This window comes from Bradysia coprophila, unplaced genomic scaffold, assembly GCF_014529535.1.
Source record: "Bradysia coprophila strain Holo2 unplaced genomic scaffold, BU_Bcop_v1 contig_358, whole genome shotgun sequence".
NCBI classification, from domain to species: domain Eukaryota; kingdom Metazoa; phylum Arthropoda; class Insecta; order Diptera; family Sciaridae; genus Bradysia; species Bradysia coprophila.
In genome coordinates this window covers 1,335,877-1,360,998 of record NW_023503616.1, presented here as the reverse complement: position 1 = coordinate 1,360,998, position 25,122 = coordinate 1,335,877, and the positions used below count along the sequence as shown (strand labels likewise).

Genomic DNA, 25,122 nt, shown 5'->3' with positions numbered 1-25,122 from the left:
CTTACAAAATTTCAACATTTTAAGAAAGGTAATTATAGGGATGACATTCTTAGACAATGGACCGAGCCTGGATCAATTTAAAGAGTTCAACAGCTGCTTCACAAACCCATAAATCATAAACTTGAGTTGATTACCAGCCACCCGAATACTGAATTTATTTCAACTGTTCATGTGCAACGTTCATTTTAACAAAAAATTCTTCAAAGAATGACCCGCCTTCAAGAATAGTGTGTCCGGTGTAGACGGTGCACCCATTTCGAACCATTCATCCGTAATGCCTGCATCACTCCTAGCCGATTCCAACGCGTGCCGAAGAGCAAAAATGACAACAACAGACATACACAATGGAGGCTCGCCAGTGGCTTTGTAAAAGTATAGACAACAAAAATTGGACAAATCATTCAATTAGAAAGCAATCGCTATACCTTTCGATCGTAAAACACCGCCCTCGTTCGAACTGTTTCGCAAAAAGGTGACTCGAAAATCGATCGGTATATCTTTAGCACCTGGTGGATGGTTTACGGAATTTACATAATTTCAATAATTTAGTCGACAATGACAAACAACAAAATGTACCTGGTGGTTTATACGTCCAGGTGCGATTCGATAAAAGCTCTCCGTTTTCTTGACCATATACTAGGCTCTCAGTTAACCAATAACCAATTCCCATTACAAATGCCCCTTCGACTTGTCCCAGATCGATGCCGGGGCTCATACTTTCTCCTGTATCTTCCAATAGATCAACACGAGTGAGCTGAAGATTGCCGGTCAGAAGATCGATTTCAATTTCAGCGGCGGCGCATCCCCAAATCGTATATTCTTGCATCTCATTCTTGTTGTAAGTTGTCTTGCAACTCAAATCTATCAATTTATCGTAGCAAGCTTGAGTTAATGCAGTCCATTCGGGATTGCCCAGCTCATCGCGTACAGGTTTCATGCGGGCCAACAATTCTTCGCATGCTTTTTTCACACCCATACAAACGGCTTCGCTAGCTATACTGCCACCGGTGCAAATGCCATTCGCTCCAGCAACATTGTCCAAACGTTTAATGCTGATCATGTCCAATGAAATACCTAAGCAATGCGCGGCTACTTGAGCGACTTTCGTATTGATGCCCTGACCACACTCGACTCCACCGTGGCTGACTAGAAGCACAAAGAAATCGTTACATGAGATTCAACTACAAAGTTATGGATAACCCACCGGAAACAGTGCCATCATGAGGGTAAATAGCCACTACAATTGGAATCATTCCAAAGTAGGGCTGGGGATATTCCATTGGAACGAATGCTATGCCCCGTTTTCGCCAACGATTGTTCCGATTGAATTCATCGATAACGGATTTGCGTTTGTCAAAATCTTTAAAATGAAAATTGAAAGTGGGATTGTGGGGCATTGACAATGTTGTTTGATGTGCTTACCAACATCTTTCAAAAAATCAGGTAGCATTGTTCTCATTTTGTTTCCGTCCGTCATGTTTGCCAATCGAACTGATAACAAATCCTTGCCAGTTACTCTAGCAATATGTTCAATTATATTCTCAATCATAGCCAGGCCTTCCGTTGTGCCTGGAGCACGGCAATATGTGTGACTGGGAGCATTAGTCAAAACTCCGTTACAGTTAACCGTCCACGTATCAAATGTATAGCAATTTTTAACGTGATTTATGGTGTTAAATGAGACTGGTTCATTCGGATTAGAACCAAAGTCTTGCGCAAAATTATTGACCATCTTCAGAATCTTCCCGTCATCATCAACATCTACGTCGTATTCATTCAACAATGCGTATCGTTTACCCATCACTTCCATGTTGGCTTCCAGTGTCATCACAAATCTAATCGGTCGATTCGTAAGCTTACACGCAATTGCGCTGGCGCAAGCGACCTGAGCTGATCGTGTAATTTTTGCTCCGTATCCTCCTCCAATGCGCCGGAAAAACATGTTGACGCTGTTATGTGGAATGTTCAGAGCATTTGCCACAGCCACTTGAGTCAGATGTATCCACTGCGAACTGGATATGACATCAATACCGTCTTCAGCTGGTAAACAACATGTGGTTTGGGGCTCCATGGTGTAGTGATACTACGGATTCAATAGTATACGTTATTCTATAGTCAGGTTGTAAACCGTAAGACAAAGTATTAACCTGAGAACCAATATCAAACGTGCCGACTACTTTCTTTGCACCCACGGTACTTATGTCGGTTTTAGTTGGTGCAATCTGAACGTAAGGTAATTGGAAATATCTATCCGTTGCTTTCATTTCGTGGGCATCGTGCAGTGTTGTTATGATTGGTTTCTCTAAATATTGTAAAAGAATTTTCTTGCGTTTAATTTAGATGCACAGGAAATGCATGGACGACCACTTACGTGTTTCTGGTTTTCTATAAGTAATTTTAACTTTCTTTACTGCCCGATTAGCTAACTGAAATGTAGTGGCTAATATAAGACCAACTGGTTGACCATTGTATAGAACTGGGTTGTCGCTGCTCAACAAAACTTCCTCAACGTTACCCGATCCAAAATTTCCAACTATTGCTTTCGGCATGAAATTGTTTTCGCCCGGTATGTCCTTAGCAGAAAAAAAGTATTCCACGCCGGGGATTTTCTACACACATAATAATTAGACTCTTGACCCGATGGCTGATGAAGAAATTTTTTTCAGATTTCCTTACCAATGCCTCAGATGCATCAATGGTATCAACATACGAATGCACTTTTTCAGCTTGAACAAATGCTGCATACAGTTCGCCGTTGATCGGATCCATGTCATTAATATATTTCAATTCACCAGAACATTGGATGAGACCTTCATACTTTGGCACTTTCTGGGTCAACGGGTAACGATCGACAAATGTATCAAAAACATGCGTGCCGGATGAAATCGGTCGCTCTAGAATTGTTCCGCCGGAAACAAATTCTCGATTGACCTGATACGATGGACATGTGTTCAGAACGAATTTGTAGAACAAAGCAGCAGCCAAGTTTTTGCGATATTCTGGACACGCATCGGGTAGAACCCAATCGGGTTTAATTTCGGATGTTAGAATGGCGAGTGCTTGCTGAAGCGTTTCATTCGTGTGCAAATCCTTTCCAATTAGATATTTTTCCGTCTCAATGGCATGCACGAATTCCGGATGGATTCCACCGAAACAAACTCTTGCCGCTTGAATAACACCTTTATCGAATTTCATCAGGAATCCGGCATTAACGTAGGCATGTGCGTTTTGAGCTCGTGGCATTATCTTAAAACATTTTTTGTGTTTGTCGACACTCGAAACTATAATTTGCGATTGATTATACCTTGTATGACCTGTACGTATACACTTTGGGGTTTAATGCAGGTAGAATAACGTTCAGGATAATCTTTTTGTCCATATTAAAATACAGATAGTCAGCAACGGATATTACTGTGGTCTTATTGGGACCTTCAGCAATCGACAATTTCGCTCCGGCTGCTTCCAATATCAGAAACATGTCAGATGGAAATTCGACATTTGCATGCTTAATGCTTAGGTTTCCGGCAATCGTTCCTGCCTGCAAACATTTCATTGATTCACTAATATATCTAGTTATTCATAGCTGATAATGCCTACATTTCTAACGGGAACAGATGCTATTAAGTCGATATGATGACTTAAATGCTTTGCGTATTCAAAGCCCGATTTATTTGATACGTTCGTTAAGATGTGCATAGTTTCTGTAAGGGTGACATTTCCTCCCAAGACTATTTCCGACCCAATCGAATGTGTACGAAGCTGTTCCACACCAGACACATCAATGAAAATTTGCAGATTATCTTTGCGACGGTATACACCTGAGGGAAAAATTGTTTAGTTTTTTCCTTGTTTCGAAAGTAGTAGAAATAACGGGATTCCGTACCATGGGCTGTATTTCCTCCCACCAACATATACGGTCTGTCTCCTGATTTTGCCCAAATACTGAATATCTCATCGACAGTGGTTACCTTGTACCATTCCTTTTGATCATCAAACGTCATCTTCAACGCTCCTGTACCTTTGTTACAAAGCCCAGCACACGCAGAGCCAGTTTTGGGACATATTTTTGTCAAGTCTTCTATATCCTGGAAAAGAATGTCTAATTTAAAAATAACTCCATTCAGCACAAGCAAATGTACTCAAATAACCTGACACGCCTTGATCAATTTCTTATCCGCATCGTAGGCCAACGATTTGAACGCATCCAGTATCGGTCTGTATCCCGTACATCTACAGATATTTCCACCAAACGAATTCTCAACTTCTTCCATCGACACTTTGCCATTTTTCGCTTCCAACAAACTGTACATGTTCATGACCATACCAGGAGAGCAATATCCACATTGGGTTCCATTCAAATGAGCTAGTCGCTTCTGAATTGTATGATAGCCATTGTGTCTGCTACCGATTCCTTCTACGGTCGTGATACTCAAACCATGGCATGAAAACACCGATGTTAGGCACTAGTTGAATATATAGATTAGTTGCTGCGCAGCCAATGAATTTTCATTCTTACAGAATTGACGGCCCATGTTTTTTCTTCCTTCGAAACGGGATGAGCACCTGTTACACTAACAATGCAAGCTCCGCAACCACCTTCAGAGCACATAAACTTTGTTCCGCTTAGGTATCGATTGGAACGGCTGAAGCGTTGACTGAAAAATATAACGAATCAAGGTACTATTCTTGGTGACTCTAAAATTGTTGCGGCAATCATTCATAATGTTCATAATGTGAATTTACAGAATGTTTCAATTATTTTGACGAATGACAAACAGAAAACGTTTGTAAAGTTGATAGATCTAATCTATGTGACCAAGATAACGTGAAGAAATTTAATAATTTTCTAAAACTTGTATGATAAGATGAACATCGAAATATGTATAACTCACCTTGATATGGCTTCCCATTGATAGTAAAAATTGCTTCCATTCTGAAATTTCATAAATGCGTGGATATTAGAATATTTTCTTCACCAATCTCTTCGTCAAATCTAATGAAATTAAAAAAAGGTCGAAAATACATGGATCAGAAATGAAGTAGTAGATTTGATAACACTGTAATCATGATATGAATCTGTAGAAGGTAATCTGATTTCATTTCTACGTTCAGCCAAAAAAAATCCAATAATAGTCGATTAAGTCGTTGTTTGGAACTCTTGGAAAGCTACCAACAATTAAGTGTCGTCATTAACATGAGCGTTAAAACTCATAACTTATGTAATTGTTAAGAACTTTGTAATTTGTATTGTGTAGTTGTAGCTCGAGCCGAAGGCCACACTCAGCAAAATAAAAAGTTCCAAACAAGTAAGTAATCTACTATTACTCACTAACGAGAAAGTTCTACAATATGCCTTGTAGATTGTAATAAAACCCGTTTTTAATTTACCTCAGCTTAGCTTCGAATCTACCTGATTTTTGTACGTTTACAGATCATAACACATACATAAATCAACTAAGACTTAATACATAGCACTCTAGTTAATACCATTCTATCACATTATTTAGTGGTTAAGCACAATTATTTTGTTTTGAACAAAATACACAACAAAAATCGATACTATTTTTTGATTAATTTTTAATTCTAATGATAATAACATTCACCCACATTCTATGGTAATGATAATGACTGTACCCACTTTTGAATATAGTACAGTCAATGACTTCTTGTGAAAATTGCCATGCGTCCGATAGTCATAATGACTTAATTTTTTACAGTCTAATACTGGGGCTATTGTTAAGTCTTTATCGTAGAATAGATTGTGGAAATTGTTATCGTCACTACCGCAAAATCAGCGATGGCACTGACTTCGAGTCGGTCATTTGAGATACGAAATTCAAAAATCAAAATCATTTGTTAGGAAATTAAATTTTCGATCACATTGTCAATGAAAATATTGTTCGATGAAGTGACAGAAGTGACTGACTTGCCGACAGCGTCAATCATTGATTATTTTCTTCTACTAGAACGTTATTTGTTGAAAAGAGTAATGCAAACCTAGACTCGGAAAGACCAGGTTAGAAAATTGTGCTTAGTAATTAACTCCTGCTCTTTCAGAAACTAGATGAAATTTGTATTATTTTATGCTTTAGTAGTAGCTTCAAGTTTATCTTGTTTGTGCCTTCAAAGACGAATCCTTATATTGTTGAAGGAAGGAAAGAAATTCCATCTTTTGATCGAGAATAAGCGATGAACAGAACTCAGTTGAAAATCAATCTTAGATACATGGAAGGAGAACTATATTTGCGGCGTATTAAATTTCTAACGAATTGCATGGCTGTCAATCAATAATATTGAAAGTATTATGTTAAGTATTTCGTAATAGTTAATGTAAGTGTTCAAAAGATAGTGTGGTTTTACTTATCAATATAACTGCAATATCTTATCAGATTTTAGTTTCCTACTTCAATTTGATTTTTTTTTTCTACCAATTACGCAACAAGTATTTAAATACAATTTTTTGTGCTGCAACGAACGGAAATAAACGTACATGCTAGGGATCTGAAACTATTTTTTCAGGTCTAATCGATATAATTTTCTTTTTCTTTTAAATTGAACAACGTACATAAATAATTCAGCTATTTATTGAAAGCTTCTGACTGGATGCAGATACAAATTTCAGATCTATTCTTTTCAACGCGAGTCATATTTGACCTTTTTTATTTATAAGTTTTTAAATTGAAACGTCGTAGCTTCACCATATGCAGGCCTCCTACACCTCCTAAAACTTCTAAAATTTCAAAAATGCTCCTAAACTATTCTAAAACTCCTGAAAAGAGACTTCGAAACTCACATTAAAGGATTTTTTAATGCATGGGATGCCTGTATATCGCTTAAATTACAAACCATACACCTCTTTCTATGTTCGTATATTCGTGATCACATTGTCCACTTAAATTACATGAGTTAAACGTTGCGTTATTCTAGATAAAGGTTGTAACCTTGACTTCTGTCGTGGCGTCTGACATGTTAATATTTAATTCCGCCAGAAGTCGTACACATTATTTCAGCGAAATAATTTTATGATTTATTATTAGGAATATATTGAAAGTAAAATATGACTCGAAACGATATTTTATTAATTCTAATGCTAGAACCTTCATTGTCCAATCAACTACAGTATATGCATACAAGTAATGAAAACAAATCACTTACTTGAGGTCGGTATTTTAAAGTCGCAGAATAATCCAAAATATATTTGTGCAGCTGTTTGTAAAATTAGCTTAGACAAAAAATATTGCCGAAATACACAATGAAGTAGAATTATGTAACGTTAGGTAGGTGGATAGATATAATTCAATATTTTTTATTAAAAAAACACGATGATTGATTTGACTCTCAATATATGATGTTTCCACTACGACGAACTTGTCGTGAGTGATTTAAGTTTTCAAATCGCAATACGAACCAATATGTTATCGGATAGCTGCAGGAAGGTATGTTTACTTCTATTTGTATGTATATAATGCAAAAAAAAAGCTTCTAATGCCGGAAAAAACAACAAATACTTAAATCGGTAAATTATTATTTATTAAAGAGTTTCGTTCACAAAATTGTTGATGTTATGGTATTGGTGGTTGTGCGACAATAGTATTTATCAATGATAGAAAATGCCCTTCTTGTTTGAAGTATATCGATTCGAGGCGAAGCGAATAGAAGGTTGGTAAATACAAAAATACATTTCCATTATTTGCCCCAAAGCAAAGGGAGCTGCTGTTTGGAAACTAAAGCTCAAAAGTAAAATTCTATTACATTTCTGGTACGAGTCGTCATAAAATCCCTAATGCCAGTGGTCTATATATTTGTGAACCAGTTCATATATATATTTACCATATAAATTCATATCATCAGAAAATAGAACGCAACGAATTCCGTCGTAATAAACACATTTTTTTTAAAATGAAAGTATAATGTCTGTTCCAGTTATTTTACAGCATCACCCGATCACCCCCCACAATAATGACAAATAATAGTAGATTATTCACCTCTGTCCACATGTTTATTTAGACACTTGGGGAGTTATTGCATGAGCCAAAGGCGAGCTCATTGTCGAGCTCATTTTGTTAGTCTCCGCAGCGAATACTGACGATGCGTATATGCGACAAACTAAAACTTTGCAGAGCATAGCAATTTGGAATAGTCATCACACATCAATTAAGAAATTGGTATTTGTCAGGAGTCATAGCCATAAGAACAAATGAAACGTTTGAGTGAAAAATAAGCTGTACCGACAAGGTACAATAATCGGAATGGAAGGAAAAAGCTGTACCGAGTAGGTGCAAATTTTTTCTTTCGAGAAATAGAAACTGGATGGAAGAAAAAAGCTGTACTTGGCAGGTACAACTCTTTTCTTTATAGAAATAAAAGCTGTACCGACTAGGCACAACAATCAGGATGGAACTATAGTCTCGTGTAGCGCGCAACAATCACTAAAGTAAACATCATCAAAATCGATTGATCAATACGTTGACTGAATTTCACTTGAACCCAAATAATTTAAATTTAAAAGATGAGAAACTAAAGTATTCAGCCAATTCGTTTTCACAACTATACCTCAATCAGTGTGGAATGTGATTAATTTAAAATTCTAGATAGTGGCTGGGCTGGCTTTTAGATGTTAACCACTGTACCTCTTTACGCATATAAATCATTTTTACTTGATGAAATTGTTTAAAAAAAAAATGGCCACAGTTGATGAGAAAAACGAAAAAATTGATGTCACAAATTTATTCTATAGGATGGTATATATTTAAAAAAAAATATGGGATTAAAAAAGTAAAATGATTATTGTAAAGAAACAGAATTGCATCCAAGGTAAACAAGTAACAGGCTTTAATTTCCCTTTTTTTACAATGAGTCGTTCTGTTATTTGAACAAACCCATTTGGAAATTCAGATTCCAGTCAAGGTGGGATGACATATAAGATAGGACCTACTTTATAGATGCTGTTTAAAAATATTGACATAATGTCTCGTAATTGCGATGCAATCTCATATAAATAAATGTTAATTTTGTAGCATTCTTAATTGAACGAGAGCAATTATACAATCAATAAAGAAATATGAAGTTATTCGCAGTAATATTTATAATCTTCGCATTGTGCGTTGCATTAGGACAGTCGGCGGGCGAGAGGGAAAATTGGCCATGTAACCGTAAGTGAATAGAATACTTTATGCCACTCAGCATCATATTATAGAAAATTTGCAAACTATAGATGCATCTATGGCATAAAACGTTTTATGCAACTCGATGTAATAGAACTTTATTATGCTCGTATTATGATATATGGCCTGCGGCCTCACATCTAGAGCTTAATAAAGTAGTTTGCACCACGATTGCATAATAGTAATGCCGCAGGGCGTGTCATAATACGGCATCGAGTTGCATACAACGTTTTATGCCACAGAGGCATTTAAATTTGCATATTTTGCATATTATGATGCAGAGTGGTATACAATTATTAAATCAAGGGCTTATGCAGAATCAGCAACAGCTGAACATCTCCAGCTGGTCGACAAAGACAATACCTTTGTATCGAAAACAATTCAAAGGCAAGCTACATACAGTGCATATACACATTAAGGTCATCTATGTGCGCATTTAACACGTATGACTGTAGTAAACTCGTTGTTTAGAATATGTTTTAATTGTATATTATACAAGTAGAGTGTTTTTTTTGATCAGCTGGTGAAGTTCAGCTGTTGCTGATTCTGCATAAACCTTTAGTTTACAAGCTGTAAATAACTATTTCGCATTTACACGAAATATAACGGTTCGAAGCCTTCGGACCGAATCGCCACATGAATTTTAGTCACTAATAAGGACACGGTTGGAAATTAATGTCAAAATGAAGACATTGGAGCCGAATGAAATTTTAAAGTAAGATTTTATTGGATGTGTGACGACCGAGATGCAAGATAACCGTAATCTAGCCCTTCGATCTTTAGGAAACCCAAGTGATAAAGTAGCACTTTATCACTTGTTCCAAACTGTGACCGGATTATGGACTGAAATTCATGTGGAATGTTGGTTGATAACGAGATTCCATCGAATCTTATACGTTTTTACAGGAGAGGCTGGAAAAGGTTGGACCAAGTTCTGTTATCAGAAAAAAGGAGAGGAGTCGAAAAATATGGTTTGCTCGAGTAAGTGACATAAATTCAGCTTCATCTTATAACAAGCAAATATGTTAGAATATTTAAATTAAGACACATTCCATATATTCCATCGATTGTAGTAGTTTTGAAAACAAATTGCCTGAATATCTACTTTAATGTCGCTTTCGAGCACTACGTGAAAATCAACTTGAGTCAGTATCTACTTTACACACATTTCAATGTTTTTGTCAATATATACAATGTACGAAACTACGAAACAAAGTCAGTGCATTCAAACAACATACATGTTCTAGTTCTATTAAGATGATATTGTGGCCATAGACGCATGTCACCTAGACGGTAAAGTCATCATGCTCGTCTTCGTACTTTTTCAGATTACTTTTTCTTTTAAAAATGATTTTTCCGTTTCAACAGTTAAAGCTATTCTGATTGTCGTTATGCATCTATGGCCTCAAATTGTCAGTCCAATAGACTTTGTTGTTGTTTGAATGGATTGTTGAATAAGATTCGTAGCTAAAAACAATGAAATGTATGTAAAGTAGAAATTGACGTAGGTTCGTTTTCACACAGTGCGTAGTGTTTACTACTAAATCTTATTGGAAGCGAATTTGAATTTTAAAATAGCGACACTGAAGTATTGAGCCAATACTTCTTGTCAACTGCCACAATCAATAGAATATGTGTGGAGTGTATCGAATGTGTTTTAGTTCAAATATTCTAATAATTGGCTGGTATACGGTGAAGCTGACTGTATGTATATATATAGAATGTTCATTTTTTACGCATACTGAACTATACCTCTTTCTCTATTCTAATAGGAGAAGCTGATAAAGGCTGGACAAAGTTCTGTTATAGGATCAAAGATTAGTAGAATGTCAGATCATTTAGCTGTTTCACGAAATTTCAAATTCAAATAAATGTATATTCTGGCCAAACGTGTTTTTTTTTGAACCGTTGGAATGATCACGCTGGAGTTCTCAAGGTAGAACTGAATAATGGTCTGAAAATGTTTTCTTTTCTCAGTCGAGATATGAGAGACTTTCGGTGGCACTTTTCAGTAAACGATGCATGCCACCATAGCACTGCTTCTAGTACGAACACTCATTTTTCCAAGGTCAAAAGCCTTCAAATTTTAAACACAGTTTGCGTCTCTTTGAGGTTCAAATGTATAGAGTTGTTGCTGCTTGCACGGACTATCTCGAGTCGCACTCAGGCATGGACAATTGTGTCAATTCCGTCGTAATAACACTTTTTTTTTAAATGAAAGTAGAATCTTACAGTAACACAATACATGTATGAGCCAATGACTTTTGCCTGACAGTTGATAGGTAAGTAAACAAACAAAATAGACCCCACTACATTTAAAAATGACAATACGACTCGTTGAGTAGGGATGACGATGGGTTCTTCTTGTAAACCGAAACCACAGAGGTAGACCGAAACAGTAAAGAAAACACCAAAAACACAATAATTGATACCGCGAGACTTTTTGTGTTAAAATAAAAAAATACTTAAAAATTATTTCCGGCCCTGTTCTGCAATCTAAGACAAATATTCTCTGAATATCTCGTCTCCGAATACAAGAAACTAAAACTTTACAACAATCGGTACCATGCCCTAAATAAATTGGAAGAAATCACAAACCAAGAAATTAACAGACAAAAAATTCAAAAAAAATGAATTTCTATTTCTATTAAAAAAACGTTCTATGATTCGCTAGACTTGTTCGTGTGCAAATCAGTATAGTGTTCGATAGAACTCTGTATCGAGTACTACTGTCGTCATGGCCTGATGAGAAATGGTATTTTTGAACTGCATATTAATGCAAAACGTCGAAAGACGTATTTAATTTTCTCACAGATCGAAACAGTGGTCTTACCAGTTTACATAAAAATTAAACCAAACAAATGCAAGAAGGGAATACAAATGTAATGAGAGCACGCACGCCCAAGGATGATGATGACGACGTCCAATCAATAGCATTTAATCAGCGAACAGTAACCGAGCCTGACGGATAAAATTTTCACCAATAGCTATTTTAGTTGTGCCACTTCATTGATAACACAAGATACTAGCGATAAGCAAATCAATTCAATTCAATAATGAAATTGCTTTCAGAAAGCAGGATGATTATTGTCTGTTGAGAGCACAACCAGTCACAATATGTTGTTAATCACATATTCGTTTGTGCTTTCGTTTATACTTTCGTTGGTTATTTCAACACAAGGCGGAGTATCAGAGCATAATCCATTCTATTGCTATTCTGAAGATCCAGTCAGACTATGGACTGGGTTAGGTGGTATACATTCTCCGTATGAACCCAACCGTGGACAAACGTAAACGTAAACGTAAATGTGTCATCTTGTAACCCGTCAAAGTTCTGGATGTTTGGGAGACACGGATCCAGGTTCCCATTAGAAACGGAATTGCCCGAATTAATTCGTGTCGTCACTGCCATTCACAATCAAATACTGACGAATTACAATCAAGGAAGAGCATCCATATGTGCATCTGATTTTGACTTGTTTAGGAATTGGCAGTTCGATCCGAATATCACTATGGACGTTGCATCGAATTTATCACCTTCTGGATGGAATGAAATGGAAGCACTGGCACAACGTTACCAGGCTGCGTTTCCTTCTATTTTGCCATCAACATACTCACCAAAGGATTATTTCTTTCGGGGGGCTCGTTATGAACGCATGGAATATAGTCTTCATGCTTTTGCTGATGGTTTGTTCGGGGTTGATGGTTATGAGCAAGCTCAATTCGAAGAAATTCCCGAACCAGACTTCTTTATGAGATCTTTTAGCTACTGCTCTCTTTATCAGGACATTATACAACGCATCGAACGGGATGCATTTGCAGAAGGACCGGAATATCAAGAAATGGTCATGCAGGTTAGTGCTAAATTGGGCTTTCATAATTCAAATGTACTTCGAAATAGCGAAATTGCTCTACTCGCTGTGTACTGCTTGTACGAACAAACGTGGAATTTAAACTATACAGATCCGTCTCCATTCTGTGCGGCTTTTTCGGTTGCAAATGCGCAAGTAATAGAATATTCACGGGACCTGGAATGGTACTACAGAATAGGTTATGGTGAACAAGAACATCGTAGACTTTATGAAAACCTAATGTGCTTCCCATTGCAAGACATGTTGCGTTTCATGCAGTCAAATGATGCTAACGACCACAAAGCTAGAATATTTAACGGCCATGTCAGTCAGTTTTTGATTCTTTTGCATTTCGATGCATTCGACGGTGACGCAATACTGACGCGACACAACTTTGCGCAACAAACGCAAAGGGTTTGGCGATCCACCGATATATTGCCGATGGCAGCCAATTTGGTGGTAATACGATATGAGTGAGTCATTGGAATGCTTCAATATTGAGCTTTTGAAATTAATTGTCTTTTTTTTTGAAAGCTGTGCTGATCAGGGGCTATTTAGTTGAATTAATTCGCTGAAATTCTCCAAATTCGTAAAAATTCGCCAAATTCGTAAAAATTCTCCAAATTCACCGAAATTCGCCGAATTCATCAAAATTCACAAAAATTTGCCAAATTCACCGAAATTCGCCAAAATTCTCCAAAAATGTTCCCGACTTCCTAGCTTACCAAGGAGTACTTTTATATTCAATTCGACTGTATATTTGTCCTCACAAAGAAACTAAAGAAAAAACTAAAGTGAGATATTGTTCTGAGCTTTAATTTGAAGAAAATATTATTCACACACACTAATTTCCATTAATGGAACGACTTCTATTCAGTTAAAATACTAGAAAAGTAGAAAAATAGCTCTACTCGAATATTTTCAGAATAAAATCGAAAAAACTTGTACATGATTGTCTGCCGAATTTCTGATTTCACCATCGATCGAACTTCTAAAATAACAACCAAAATTTAGAAAGTCGCAGTAAAGGAGAAAATGGATATATTGAACTAAGCAATAATAGTTGGAAGTGTCGAAACTTTGCAAGGTGTCAATTTTTTTTGTTGCATTCAATGGCACTACCTAACTTCCATCGGATTTTTTGATGGATTTGGGTTATTTTGGGATGGGAGATGATTCCTCTAGCACTTCCTAACTTCAATCGGATTTTTCAATGGTTTTGGGTGATCTTCGACATGAGTGAGGTGTTCCAAGATTTGTAGATTTTGGGATTTAGACTAATTTCTCTAGAATTTTTTAATTTCATAAGGTCTTTTGATGTTGTCGAAATGACATACTTACAAAAGTAGTGATATCAGTCAAAAAAAAACCTTTAAAGAGTAAATGTGGCGCAAGTCCTTTAGCTTACTTATAAAACCACTGATATCGCTGAGGGTGACGCATTGTGCGCCGTACGCAAAAGTTTTATCAACAAACAATTGACTCAAAAAATTTGTGAAAGAAAATTTTACAATAAGAAGTTTGCGTCACGAGTGGCAGATGTTGAGGAACGTACCTATTGTTAGGAAAATGGTTGAAAAATGTAAATGGAAACTATCTATGGAAATTCATAATCAGCAGTTTTATGTTATATATTGTATTATGCTTCCAAATGGTACTGAAAGAATATAAACGAAAGAAAACCGAATCATCTGCCACTTGTGACGCAAATTTCCTGTTGTAAGATTTTCCTTCACAAATTTTTTGAGTAAATTTCTTGTTGATAAAACTTTTGCGTACGACGCTCAATGCGTCACCCTAAGCGATATCAGTTATTTTGTAAGTAAGATAAAGGACTTGCGTCACATTTACCCATTAAGGGTTTTTAGACTGATTACGACTTTATCATCTCAGGAGTCAATTCGCCAATTTCTAAGACAATTGGAAAGCCAGCTCGCTCTGATATTATTGAGTTATAGCTCATTCGATTCGTTGATCAATTCTAGCTAACACGAATATCCCATTTAAAAAAAAAAATAAAATTCACTTTGGGTGTAATGTGTCTGTCATGTGATGTCATACATTTTTAGCAATAACCAGAAGAAGGAGCAACCCGAAAAACAAACCCGAGAATTCTGAATTTGATTGATATATGCCTTTTTTGTCTCAGTAGAGTACGTTTCTGTACTTAAATAGTATGTTTCCTAACTAGTGTTGAAATATCGCGACGTCGTCTCTCATTTCCCACGTCGTTTAGGAAAAACGTTGTTCCTAACTTATGCTAAGAGGCATTTTTAGCGAATTTGACTCCAGTACACACCTCCGCTTCGAGCTGGAAATGTCTCATTCGCTAAAAAAGCATTTTAGCATGCTTTAGAAAAATAACTGATCTAAAGACCTCTGTCTTGTAGAGTTTCGTGAGGCTTTATTGTTTATCCGACATCATTTTGAGATATCGGAGATGTTTGTGAGGTTTTTATTGGACTTTTTTTTTTAGATTTTGGGGATGCTCGTGAGGTTTTTAAGAGAAATTTTTTGAGAAGAATATTGAAAATAATCGTCAACCTAAGATAGATAACTAATTTCATTTTCCGAAAATATTATTGATAAGATTATGAAAAAATATAATCCAACAATTTTTTAATTACAAAGAAAATTCGTCAAAATTCGTCAAAATTCGCCGAAATTCACCAAATTCGCCAATTTGCCGAAATTCTCCAAATTCGTAAAAATTCGCCAAAAATTCAACTAAATAGCCCCTGGTGCTGATGGTGACAATGATCTATTATTCTTATTCAATGAGAAACCTTTGAAAATACCTGGCTGTGATTCGAATGGGGTGTGCAAGCAATCACTAATTTTAAAACGATTTAATCGTTATTTGAACTCAAACTGTTTGGAAGTGGCCTGTACGAGTTCTTAGTCATGAGTAGTACCAACGCAATTCAATAATATTTTTCTTCAGGATGCTAGATGTCAAATTGTTAATAGTGTTGTAATAAATCATTTTTAAGTCTAATTTTACTATTTTTCCATTGACTCGATGCATTTTCTGTTAAAGACGTGCTTAGCTATTTTTCTTTTTGTTCCAACCAAAAACTAATACAAAGGTCAGCTATACCTTTATACCTGTAACTGAACATAGCAAGTTACTAGCGAATAAATGACAAAGTTAAAGACTTCGGCAAAGGGAAATCATTCTCATGTGCAGCCACACGAAACGTGCAAGGTCGTGTGAAAGGAAGGCATGTACTTTCGGGGCAAATAGTCTTATAAATAGTATTTTTTATGTAACTCTGTGTAGCTTTCCTATTATGTTAAGCTGGAAAAACATTTTAAACAGGTTCAGGATCTACTACTTCATTTGTTCTAAATATTTGCGAGATATTAATTTCAAATCTTCTACTACATTTTTTTCTAACATGGGTTGCTATATAGCATCGTATAACTCAGGACTTGTGGCTTATTCCTAAATTCGATATCGATAACAGATGATTGGCGCCCGTAACAGCAAAGATTTGTTATAAGCACTTAGTCTCATAATGGCAAGATCATGGATTCTAACAAAGCCACTGAATCATTTTTTCCACCGAACCCCAATTTTCAATTATTGTAAGATTCGGCGTTTTTGCAGCGTTTGTTACTTTTGGTTTCCGCTAGATCGAAAATGTATCTAAAAGGCAAAGATTGGAGCGGCTAAAATTGAGATAACCATACAGAACAGGGTCATATACAATTTACATGAGATTTACACCATTTTAGGAAATACAGTCGTTAATTCGTTGCCTAGACAGACATACATTTCTTCGATTAAAATTAAATTCCTTTATTACCATTCACAAACGATTTACAAGTGTATCGCCACTCTGTTACTTTATTTGTTTCGATGTCGAATATCGTTTAGCGTTTGATAACGAATCTTTTACTTCTTTTGTTTCGCTGTACAAAAAGAAAAGACTGGCCAAGCAATTGCTCTTTTTGTCATGGTTGTCGACAACAGATGACTAGCCATTTCTATAAGATTGTATAAAATTACAGTTTTTGATTTTCGCGGCCTCGTAGTCGAATTCTAGATATCTTGACATTTCTGTTGGAGATGGATTTAATAATAGTTTCTTGTTCAGTCAAACCCGTCAAACCTCAACAGTCTCAACACTAATCAAAAGAGTATTTTTTATGCAGATTTGTTGATGTGTCGCGGAGGTCGTGGAATGCAATCCAATTCAATTTTTATTTTATTTAAATTAATAACTTTTGGTGTTGCTGAAGCTGATATATCATTTAAACTTGTGTGATACTTTTGTCCTTAATTGTAGACTAGTCCATCGAAAGAATATGCTAACAATGTTACGGTGTGAATGACCTGTTTGAATAGTTTTTTGGTCAACCGAAATTGGAACAAAGGTCGAATTTATCGACACACATGCTGTTCCATCAATATTTAACATCTGTGAGTCAGGAATATTTATTTATTTATTTTAGCTGATTAGTGGTGCAACATTATCTTGAAACCAAAATGAAGTTAGTTTATTGTTGATAACATCTGGACGATGTTATTGTAATACATTTATTCGACTGATTACAACCAACTATAGCATATATTGCTATAACATAATTGCTTTGTAAAATTAAACATTTTGAAATATTCGATTGAAAGAGTTGTTTGTTGTTTCCTTCGACGGAGACGTGTGAACAACATTCATTATTTTTAATTAACTCTAATACCACCGAAGACATGGAGTAAGAAAAAAGAAATTCTGCAATTCAAATGTTGTCTCGATCAGTGCAATAAGTCGGATTATTTATTTTTATTTAATTCAACTCACTCGTAGCACTTGTGTAGATTGAACAACGGAATAGTAGATATTTTCTGAAGTGCATTCAAACTTACTAATCTCAGTTTTACTTGTGTTTTCAGCCGTGTTAATATCGATATTTTCATACTGCAAGAGAGGAAAAAATATCGAACAAATGCAGCGATGACTGGCTCTTTAGATCGGACGTTATTGGAACGTCGTCCACTTAATAAAATTTGTTTCGAATCTACTTCGCATACAAATACGTTGCTGCAAGGATTCAACGATCTACGAAACCAGGACTTTCTTCTAGATGTTACATTGTTGGCCGATGGGAAATCATTCAAAGTGAGTTATTACGTTTTCTTGTAGCAGATAAATGACACTTTAATTCCTATACCATGATGTGTCTCGAAATGTTTGCGTAAATTCTTTGTGAACTTTGTGAAATTACAATGTTAGAACTAATGAAGTAACAGATGTCGACAGTTCAGTGATCAAAAGAATTAATAGATTCAATAATAGTAATGGTGATATGCTTGCCGTTAGCGAAATAAAAGATACTAAAGTAGCATCGATAGCGTAGTTACTCTCATAATCTTATGGTCATTGTTCCAACATTTTTTAAATATCTTTTTAGGCACACAGGGCTGTACTTGCAGCATGCAGTGACTATTTCAGAGCTATGTTCACGGATGCTATGAAAGAGTCTACACAAAGTGAAATTTCTGTGTCTGGCATATCAGCTAGAGGAATCGAACTGATGCTCGACTATGCTTACACATCGAAAATTGAACTGAACTCTGCCAATATCTTAGATGTTCTGTCAGCGGCAAGCTATGTAATTTAAACGAATGGCAATCAACAAATTTCAGTGTAAAAACCAGTTTCCGTCTCTTTCAGGTTCAAATGGATGCAGTGGTTGATGCTTGCACGGACTACCTCCAGTCGCATTTAGACATGGATAATTGTGTAGATCTAGCAACAATCAGCGAAACATTCAGCCTTCAGAAGTTGCGTCAAAAATGCTATCGTTTCATTTGCGCCAATTTGTCCAAGTTTTCCGTTACCAAAGAAATGAAACGTCTAACATGGCAACAGCTCAATTACGTCCTATCGTGTGATTTCCCCGTAGACTGTGCAGAAGAAATAGTTCTAAAAATTGTGCTGGACTGGATTTATCCGCAACAGATCGACATCAAGATAGCTCACACTCTGCTGAATAATGTTCGGTTGTCGGATATTTTGTTGACGGATGTGGATTCAATTTTGAGAGAGTCTCGTTTCGCCAGAACCAGTCCGATAACAATGTCAACGAAAGGTCTTGCCATATCCCAACGGAAGCTTCGTCGTCTGCACAAAACCACTGCAACGTTTCCAATAACCAACAGTAATACATTGACCAACAATCGTGGTATGGAGTTAGCACTAGTCAATGTTGGGGGTTTCCGAACAGCTGGCATTACGAATGAGATAACCTACTACTTGCCTAGTGTTAAAAAGTGGCATCATTTGACTTCGATTCCGCATGTTGAGCAATGTAATTATGGAACTGCAGTTAAAGGGAACGAATTATACATTGTTGGTGGTTGTTACAACGTGGCTCTGAAGGAGTACATTCATCCATTCGGATTTCGTTACAATCCCATGTCGAACAAATGGCTAACAATTGCACCGATGCAACAAGGTAATGTCATATGAAACAAGCAGTAAGAACAAATAGTAAGAGAGTACTTTTCAGATCGTTGTCGATTCTCCTTGAATTTTGTGGGAAACATTTTGTATGCAATTGGAGGCGTCAGCGGTATTGATGATTCGGAAGACACTTGGTATGAAGAATTCGGTGAATCAAACTGTGAATGTTATGACCCCGAGGAAGATCGTTGGAAGTATATACCTCAGCTACCCGAACATCGGACTCAGCATGCAGCTGCTACGCAACAACAATATTTGTATGTTTGTGGTGGATTGGATAGGAGCGTCGTTCTGTCATCAATGTGGCGATTTGACACCGTGTACGATAGCTGGGAACAAATGCCAAATATGCTGAGTCCGAGAGCTGATCATGTAATGCTGCAAATCGATGAGAAATTATATGTATGCGGTGGATGGTTTGAAGAGGATCAAGCTGAGAATCGAAGATTAGCAAACACGATTGAAATGTACGACGCGCGTACGAAGGATTGGAAAGTTGTCACAACAATACCGACACCGAAGTATCACGCTGGAATCGTGTCTGTTGATACGAAGATATATATCATAGGCGGTTTCTACGCCGATTCTTTGTTGGACCGAGCATCATCAACAATCGAATTCTATGACATCGAAAAAGACGAATGGTCCAGCTTAGAACGGTATCCTCAAAACAATTGGGAATGCAGTTGTGTATCGTTATACATTCCTCGATTTCGAGATGATATGCAAGTGCTTTCCGATGTAAGAGTAAACGACGAAGGTCCGTCTTCAGACTCTTAGATAAATAGAGGCAAATTGTGCCATGTTTTTTAGTTGCGCCTATGCATAACGAAATTAATCGCTCAAGTATTTTTATATACAAATGAAATTGGTTTACTTTAAGTATAATCTAAAATGCCCTACCTACGAACAAATGCAATGTATTGCCAAGGGTTTTTTCCCTTTAGATTTAATTTAATTTATTTGAAAACGAATTCCGAGTACTGCCCTTTGTCGAGACTCAGTGAATTTTTGTGATTACTTTTTTGTAGAATGTAGTCATAATTTATACAAACAATAAAAGTAATTAAATGAAAACGTTTTCATATGTGAAGAAAATGGTTTTGTTTTGGAATATGTTGCAGTCCAACCCCGTTTAAGATAGTGACAATTTTTGTGCTATCACAAAACATTTTGGAAGTTCGTAAATATTCAAAATCGCTGAAATGGCTGATGGTTCTTATGGTCGAACAAATCCCTTCCTCGATGTATTTGCAAAAGGATGAATTCCCTATGGTTGAACAAATCGCTTCTTCGATGCATCTCATAAAACAAGGCATCACAACAGTCGGAGCGTTTGCTGCGACTTAGCCCCGTACAATCCGTAATCCTATTTCGTCCGCAACCATAATACGTTCGTAGCCGTAATACGCCCGGAACCCTAATACGTCTACAACCCTCTAATGCGTCTGTTACCAAAATGCAAGTCAAGTTGGGAATTGTCAAATTTACTGAAACTGTTCATTTTTAAAATTGCGCATAGCGCAATTACGAAAGCCCGTACGAAGTACCTTTCAAATAAAACCAACAATTTACGACATTATTTTAGAAACCCAAAATTTTTTGCCAACTTTCCATTGGGTATTCAATTACCTCTCAAATGAAACAAAAACTAGCAAAATCGGTTGAGATTTACTCGATTTATATGCAAAAAGCACTTAGGGCCGAGTAGCGGCCTTTGTGCAAGGGCCCAAATTTGAAACGTTTTTTGCCATCATTCTATTCGGCATTAAATTATCTCTCAAATGAAACAAAAACTAGCAAAATCGGATGAGATTTACTCGATTTATGTGCAAAAAACACTTAGGGCCGAGTAGCGGCCTTAGTACAAGGGCCCAAATTTGAAACTTTTTTCGCCACGTTCTTTTCGGTATTCAATTACCTTCCATAAAAAACTAAAACTAGCAAAATCGGATGAGATTTACTCGATTTATGTGCAAAAAACACTTAGGGCCGAGTAACGACCTTAGAGCCCTCCCAACAAGCCCACGTTGCATCTTACCCAAAAACAATGTTCAGCAACAAGGTTCTACGCGTCAATACCTTTCATTTGATATATCACAAGCAGCTATTGCGTGCGTATTTCGGTAGATATCGTTGAAAGACTGAAAAACACATATAGGGCCCTAGCTCTGGAGGGGCCGACCCTACCATGCCCATTTTCGAACTTGACCTTACTTTTGTCGATACCAATCGGGGAAAAAAAGAATTTTGAAAAAAGGTTGTGATTGGACGGATGGACGGACGGACGGACGGACGGACATTTTTTTATTGCGGATTCGTCATCTATGAACACAACCAAATGCTTTGCCCTTACTGTCTGCTTCCAATTCGACGTGTTACACACGGCATATTAATCTTATAAGCCCCCAGTACTTCGTACGGGGCTAAAAATGAATTCCGTATGGCGCGAAAAGGGTTTTCTACATATTGCATTTACATGATCTCATTTTTTCAGCCTTCAGTCTTGTACATTCACGCACAATAATGAGCATAATAACAGCAGCAATTCATGAGTTTGGACACGTATTACTGAGAATTGTAGATTGGATAATTTGTAAACAAACTCGTATTTTTCTCAATACAGGCAACCAGAAATTTCAATATCAGTATCCGAACATTAGCACTTGAAAATGGTCTTCCAGAAAACTACAATGACTTTGGTGCCCTATGTAAGTGGTTTTTGGATCACATATGAATTGCTTTAGAACGCAGTATGACATTGATATGGAATTTACCAATACCCTCCCTAGCAGCCAAACTCCAATTATTAAGGTGGTAAATACGCTTATGAATCACTGCTACTTTGTTTGCTCGTGTTGTTGTTGTTGTTTTGAAGCCATATTAAAAATCAGCGTTTCTCAAACTTATTTTCTCCCCTAAAGCGATTTTTTGAGAGAGTTTGGATGCTAGAGAGAGTTTGGATGCTAGAGAGAGTATTGAATTTACCAATAATTTTCATTTTGCCATCGAGTGTAACACCTCATTACCAGAGGATCCTATAAAAAGTGCGATCAACCGAAAAAAACATTTACCTTCGGCGGGGATCTTTGCTCTGAGGACGATGATCTATTTTTGAAAAAGAATGATGAAAGTTGCGCGAGTATAAGTAAGCTTACATGTGCACGCACATTTATTGCCTGATGCTTTGTGTAGCTGGCTTGTTTTGTCTTTACTTACATCAACCCCATGATTCCAGCACCTTAATGACATTTATGGTAATTTCCATTTCTACAAAGCTTCGAGAGTGGTCAAGCTCTTTAAATGTTAAATCGAATTTATTACACATCTACAATGGACAGGTGTGTCCGACAATGACGACGAGTCTCACTAAAGTCGTTCTCGATCGGTTTGTACGGATTGGGCTTGCTTGTCGGCTCTGTGATTGGGAAAATCCGTTTTTGGACTATTTTGTTCCGATTCATCGTATGTTAAATGTTCTTGGACGTAGTGTCTGGTAGCACCTTGGAGTAAGTTTTTGTTCATTTATGTTATTATTTTCTCATTTATTGCCGCATTGAAGTAGTTTTGTGTTTTTAATGTTTCTCGTTTTAATTTGTTTTTTTCTTTCCGTTGTGTTGATAGAGAGAGTTTTATAGTGTGAATTTAATCGTAAGGATATTTGTACAAGGTTTTTCCTTTTTGTCCTGTGATAAATAAAGTTGACTAATTTAAGATTTTAAACTTTTGAATTGTTTATTTCGCATAATGCATATCTACATTGTGAAGTTGAAGAGCTTTAACTTGAGGTCGATTGGCTTCGTAAACGTTTCTGATATAAAGTCGTAATATACAGTACAGATATGAAAAGTGAGTTCACTTGTTATCAACAACGACAGCAAGAATAAACGACAAGCTCTGACTAACAAGGTCTTATTTCGCAAAAAGTATGTTCAAAACAAATGAAGTAAAAGATATCTGAAATCAATCTGAAAATCTTCGATCAGATGAAGTAATACTTTGAATAGTAAATCTGTTAATATCATAGATGTAGACTACCTAGTTTTTAACATGCTTGCCCTCTGTGACAGATCAATCCTGTTCAGGTAAATTTCTAATTCGTATTTTCTTGCTAGCTATTCGCCCCATTCAGATATTTCAGCAGTAGTGATTCTTTCCCAGATTTTATAGGTTATTTATCAAACTACTGGAAAATCCTTAGAGCAGCATTTCTCAAATTCGTAGAAGATCCATAAGAAAAATCATTTTAAAAAAAAGTGAAGGAAATCCTAGGACGATCATAATTACTTATTTCAACTCACCTAAGAATTTCGCAAAAAGAAAACTATTCGCTTTTCTGCTTAGTAATCGAGATTCCTCATTCATAAATTCCTGACTTCTTTGTCCAGCGTTTGCAGCTCGAGCCGAAGGCGACCACACAAGGAAAAAATAAAAAATGCCAAACAATTGCAGTAATTACGCATTTCTCGGGGACTTAGTGAAAAATATTTTCTTTGTAAAATTGACTTTTCGTAATATTTTTTAAAGAAAAGATTGGGAAATGGTAAAATGTATTGCAGCCGATCCAGTCGCCGATCAGCGTGAGTTTTCCGAATTTGCACAGCTATCTTTTTAGAAGATATTTCAACAAGCCCCATCTTTATACCAATTAGACGTCAGACAGAAACGTAATTCTCTAGTATCACAAACAGTTGTTATTATGAGCTTGGCATTTATGGAAATATTTTTCAGAAATTATTATCTACAATTAACTGAAAATATTTTTACAATGACGTTTTTTTGGTTCCCTGGTTCTACCGATAAATTCGCAATATCTGAGTAACTATAACTATCAACTTGAGCTCCTTGGTTATCTATATTTGTTTGAAAGTAAACTAAATTCATTCAAATTCATTCAGCTTATTCGACCATTCCACTAAATTCAAATATTTAATTCAACTCACAACAATTTTCCATGTAAGTTATACGTTATCTGCCTCTTCACTCTAGCACGCAAAAAAAACATATCCATTTTATATGGCAGTATGGCAATTTTTGGCAAAACCTAGCGAATTCTTCCATGACGACAATGATTTAGATTCTTGTTTACCATGTTTTGTGAATAATTTTCTATTATCAACTTCGTTCGGTTAGCTTAGACCAAATAATAGCGCTGACAGTAAAAGCAATAATATTTGCTTGATTATGATACCTCCTCGTGGTTTGCAATTATTATAATTAATTTTTTCGGTTTTTCTTCGTTTTGCATGAGGTGTAAGCGTAAAAACCTGTAAAATTATTTGTCGATTTGTTAAAATAGAATGTACCGTCATATTGACAGATAACAATTTTCGATGGTAGGGTTTACTAATGCTTTAAAAAAATCGAGGCTTTACGGAACACAAACATAATTTAAGTGTTGTTTTGCATCTGTTAACGACATACACGACTAAACAGATCGATGAAATCTCGGTGAGACAGCGTTTATTAAAGCTTAGTAAAACTAATGAAGTAAAAGATTTTATATGCCTTTGTGTGGTATGACTAACATTATGCATCAGTTCGGAGCGGAAGCTTGGGGTTATCTTTGCATCGACACATAAAAAATTATATGCGCCTTCGGCTCAGGATCACAATCACCAAATCGTTAAAATAAAC

The 25,122-nt window shown here is 36.3% G+C and overlaps 3 protein-coding genes and 1 long non-coding RNA gene across 6 annotated transcripts; 3 read left to right on the top strand and 1 right to left on the bottom strand.

The window, feature by feature from the left end:
- Positions 1–126: 126 nt before the first annotated feature.
- Positions 127–7,388, bottom strand: LOC119081720 (xanthine dehydrogenase-like). Of its 2 annotated transcripts, none has more exons than XM_037190861.1 (15): positions 7,156–7,388; positions 4,893–4,933; positions 4,517–4,655; positions 4,149–4,463; positions 3,884–4,085; positions 3,598–3,818; positions 3,305–3,538; positions 2,677–3,246; positions 2,372–2,609; positions 2,148–2,302; positions 1,423–2,083; positions 1,205–1,360; positions 577–1,146; positions 426–527; positions 127–362 (listed from the first exon to the last, which is right to left on the bottom strand). In XM_037190861.1, the coding sequence occupies exons 3-15, from the start codon at positions 4,607–4,609 to the stop codon at positions 181–183; spliced, it is 3,699 nt and encodes a 1,232-aa protein (XP_037046756.1). In that variant the 5' UTR covers positions 4,610–4,655; positions 4,893–4,933; positions 7,156–7,388; the 3' UTR covers positions 127–180. The 2 variants fall into 2 exon arrangements, with proteins under 2 accessions (XP_037046756.1, XP_037046757.1); XM_037190862.1 differs by having other exon boundaries at positions 426–506; positions 7,156–7,386.
- Positions 7,389–8,994: 1,606 nt separating this feature from the next.
- On the top strand, positions 8,995–11,047 carry LOC119081851. The gene is made up of 3 exons (XR_005088531.1): positions 8,995–9,152; positions 10,071–10,145; positions 10,937–11,047. It is a non-coding gene; the product is annotated as an uncharacterized LOC119081851 (long non-coding RNA).
- Positions 11,048–12,502: 1,455 nt separating this feature from the next.
- Positions 12,503–15,917, top strand: LOC119081587 (multiple inositol polyphosphate phosphatase 1-like). Its single transcript, XM_037190623.1, has 2 exons — positions 12,503–13,488; positions 15,755–15,917. The coding sequence occupies exons 1-2, from the start codon at positions 12,503–12,505 to the stop codon at positions 15,915–15,917; spliced, it is 1,149 nt and encodes a 382-aa protein (XP_037046518.1).
- A 1,218-nt stretch (positions 15,918–17,135) lies between these two features.
- LOC119081740 (kelch-like protein 26) lies at positions 17,136–20,574 on the top strand. 2 transcript variants are annotated; one of them, XM_037190910.1, is made up of 5 exons: positions 17,136–17,444; positions 17,913–18,138; positions 18,431–18,631; positions 18,694–19,477; positions 19,532–20,574. In XM_037190910.1, exons 2-5 carry the CDS (start codon positions 17,974–17,976, stop codon positions 20,263–20,265), a joined length of 1,884 nt encoding a protein of 627 aa, XP_037046805.1. In that variant the 5' UTR covers positions 17,136–17,444; positions 17,913–17,973; the 3' UTR covers positions 20,266–20,574. The 2 variants fall into 2 exon arrangements, with proteins under 2 accessions (XP_037046805.1, XP_037046804.1); XM_037190909.1 differs by lacking the exon at positions 17,136–17,444 and adding an exon at positions 17,461–17,734.
- Positions 20,575–25,122: the final 4,548 nt, after the last annotated feature.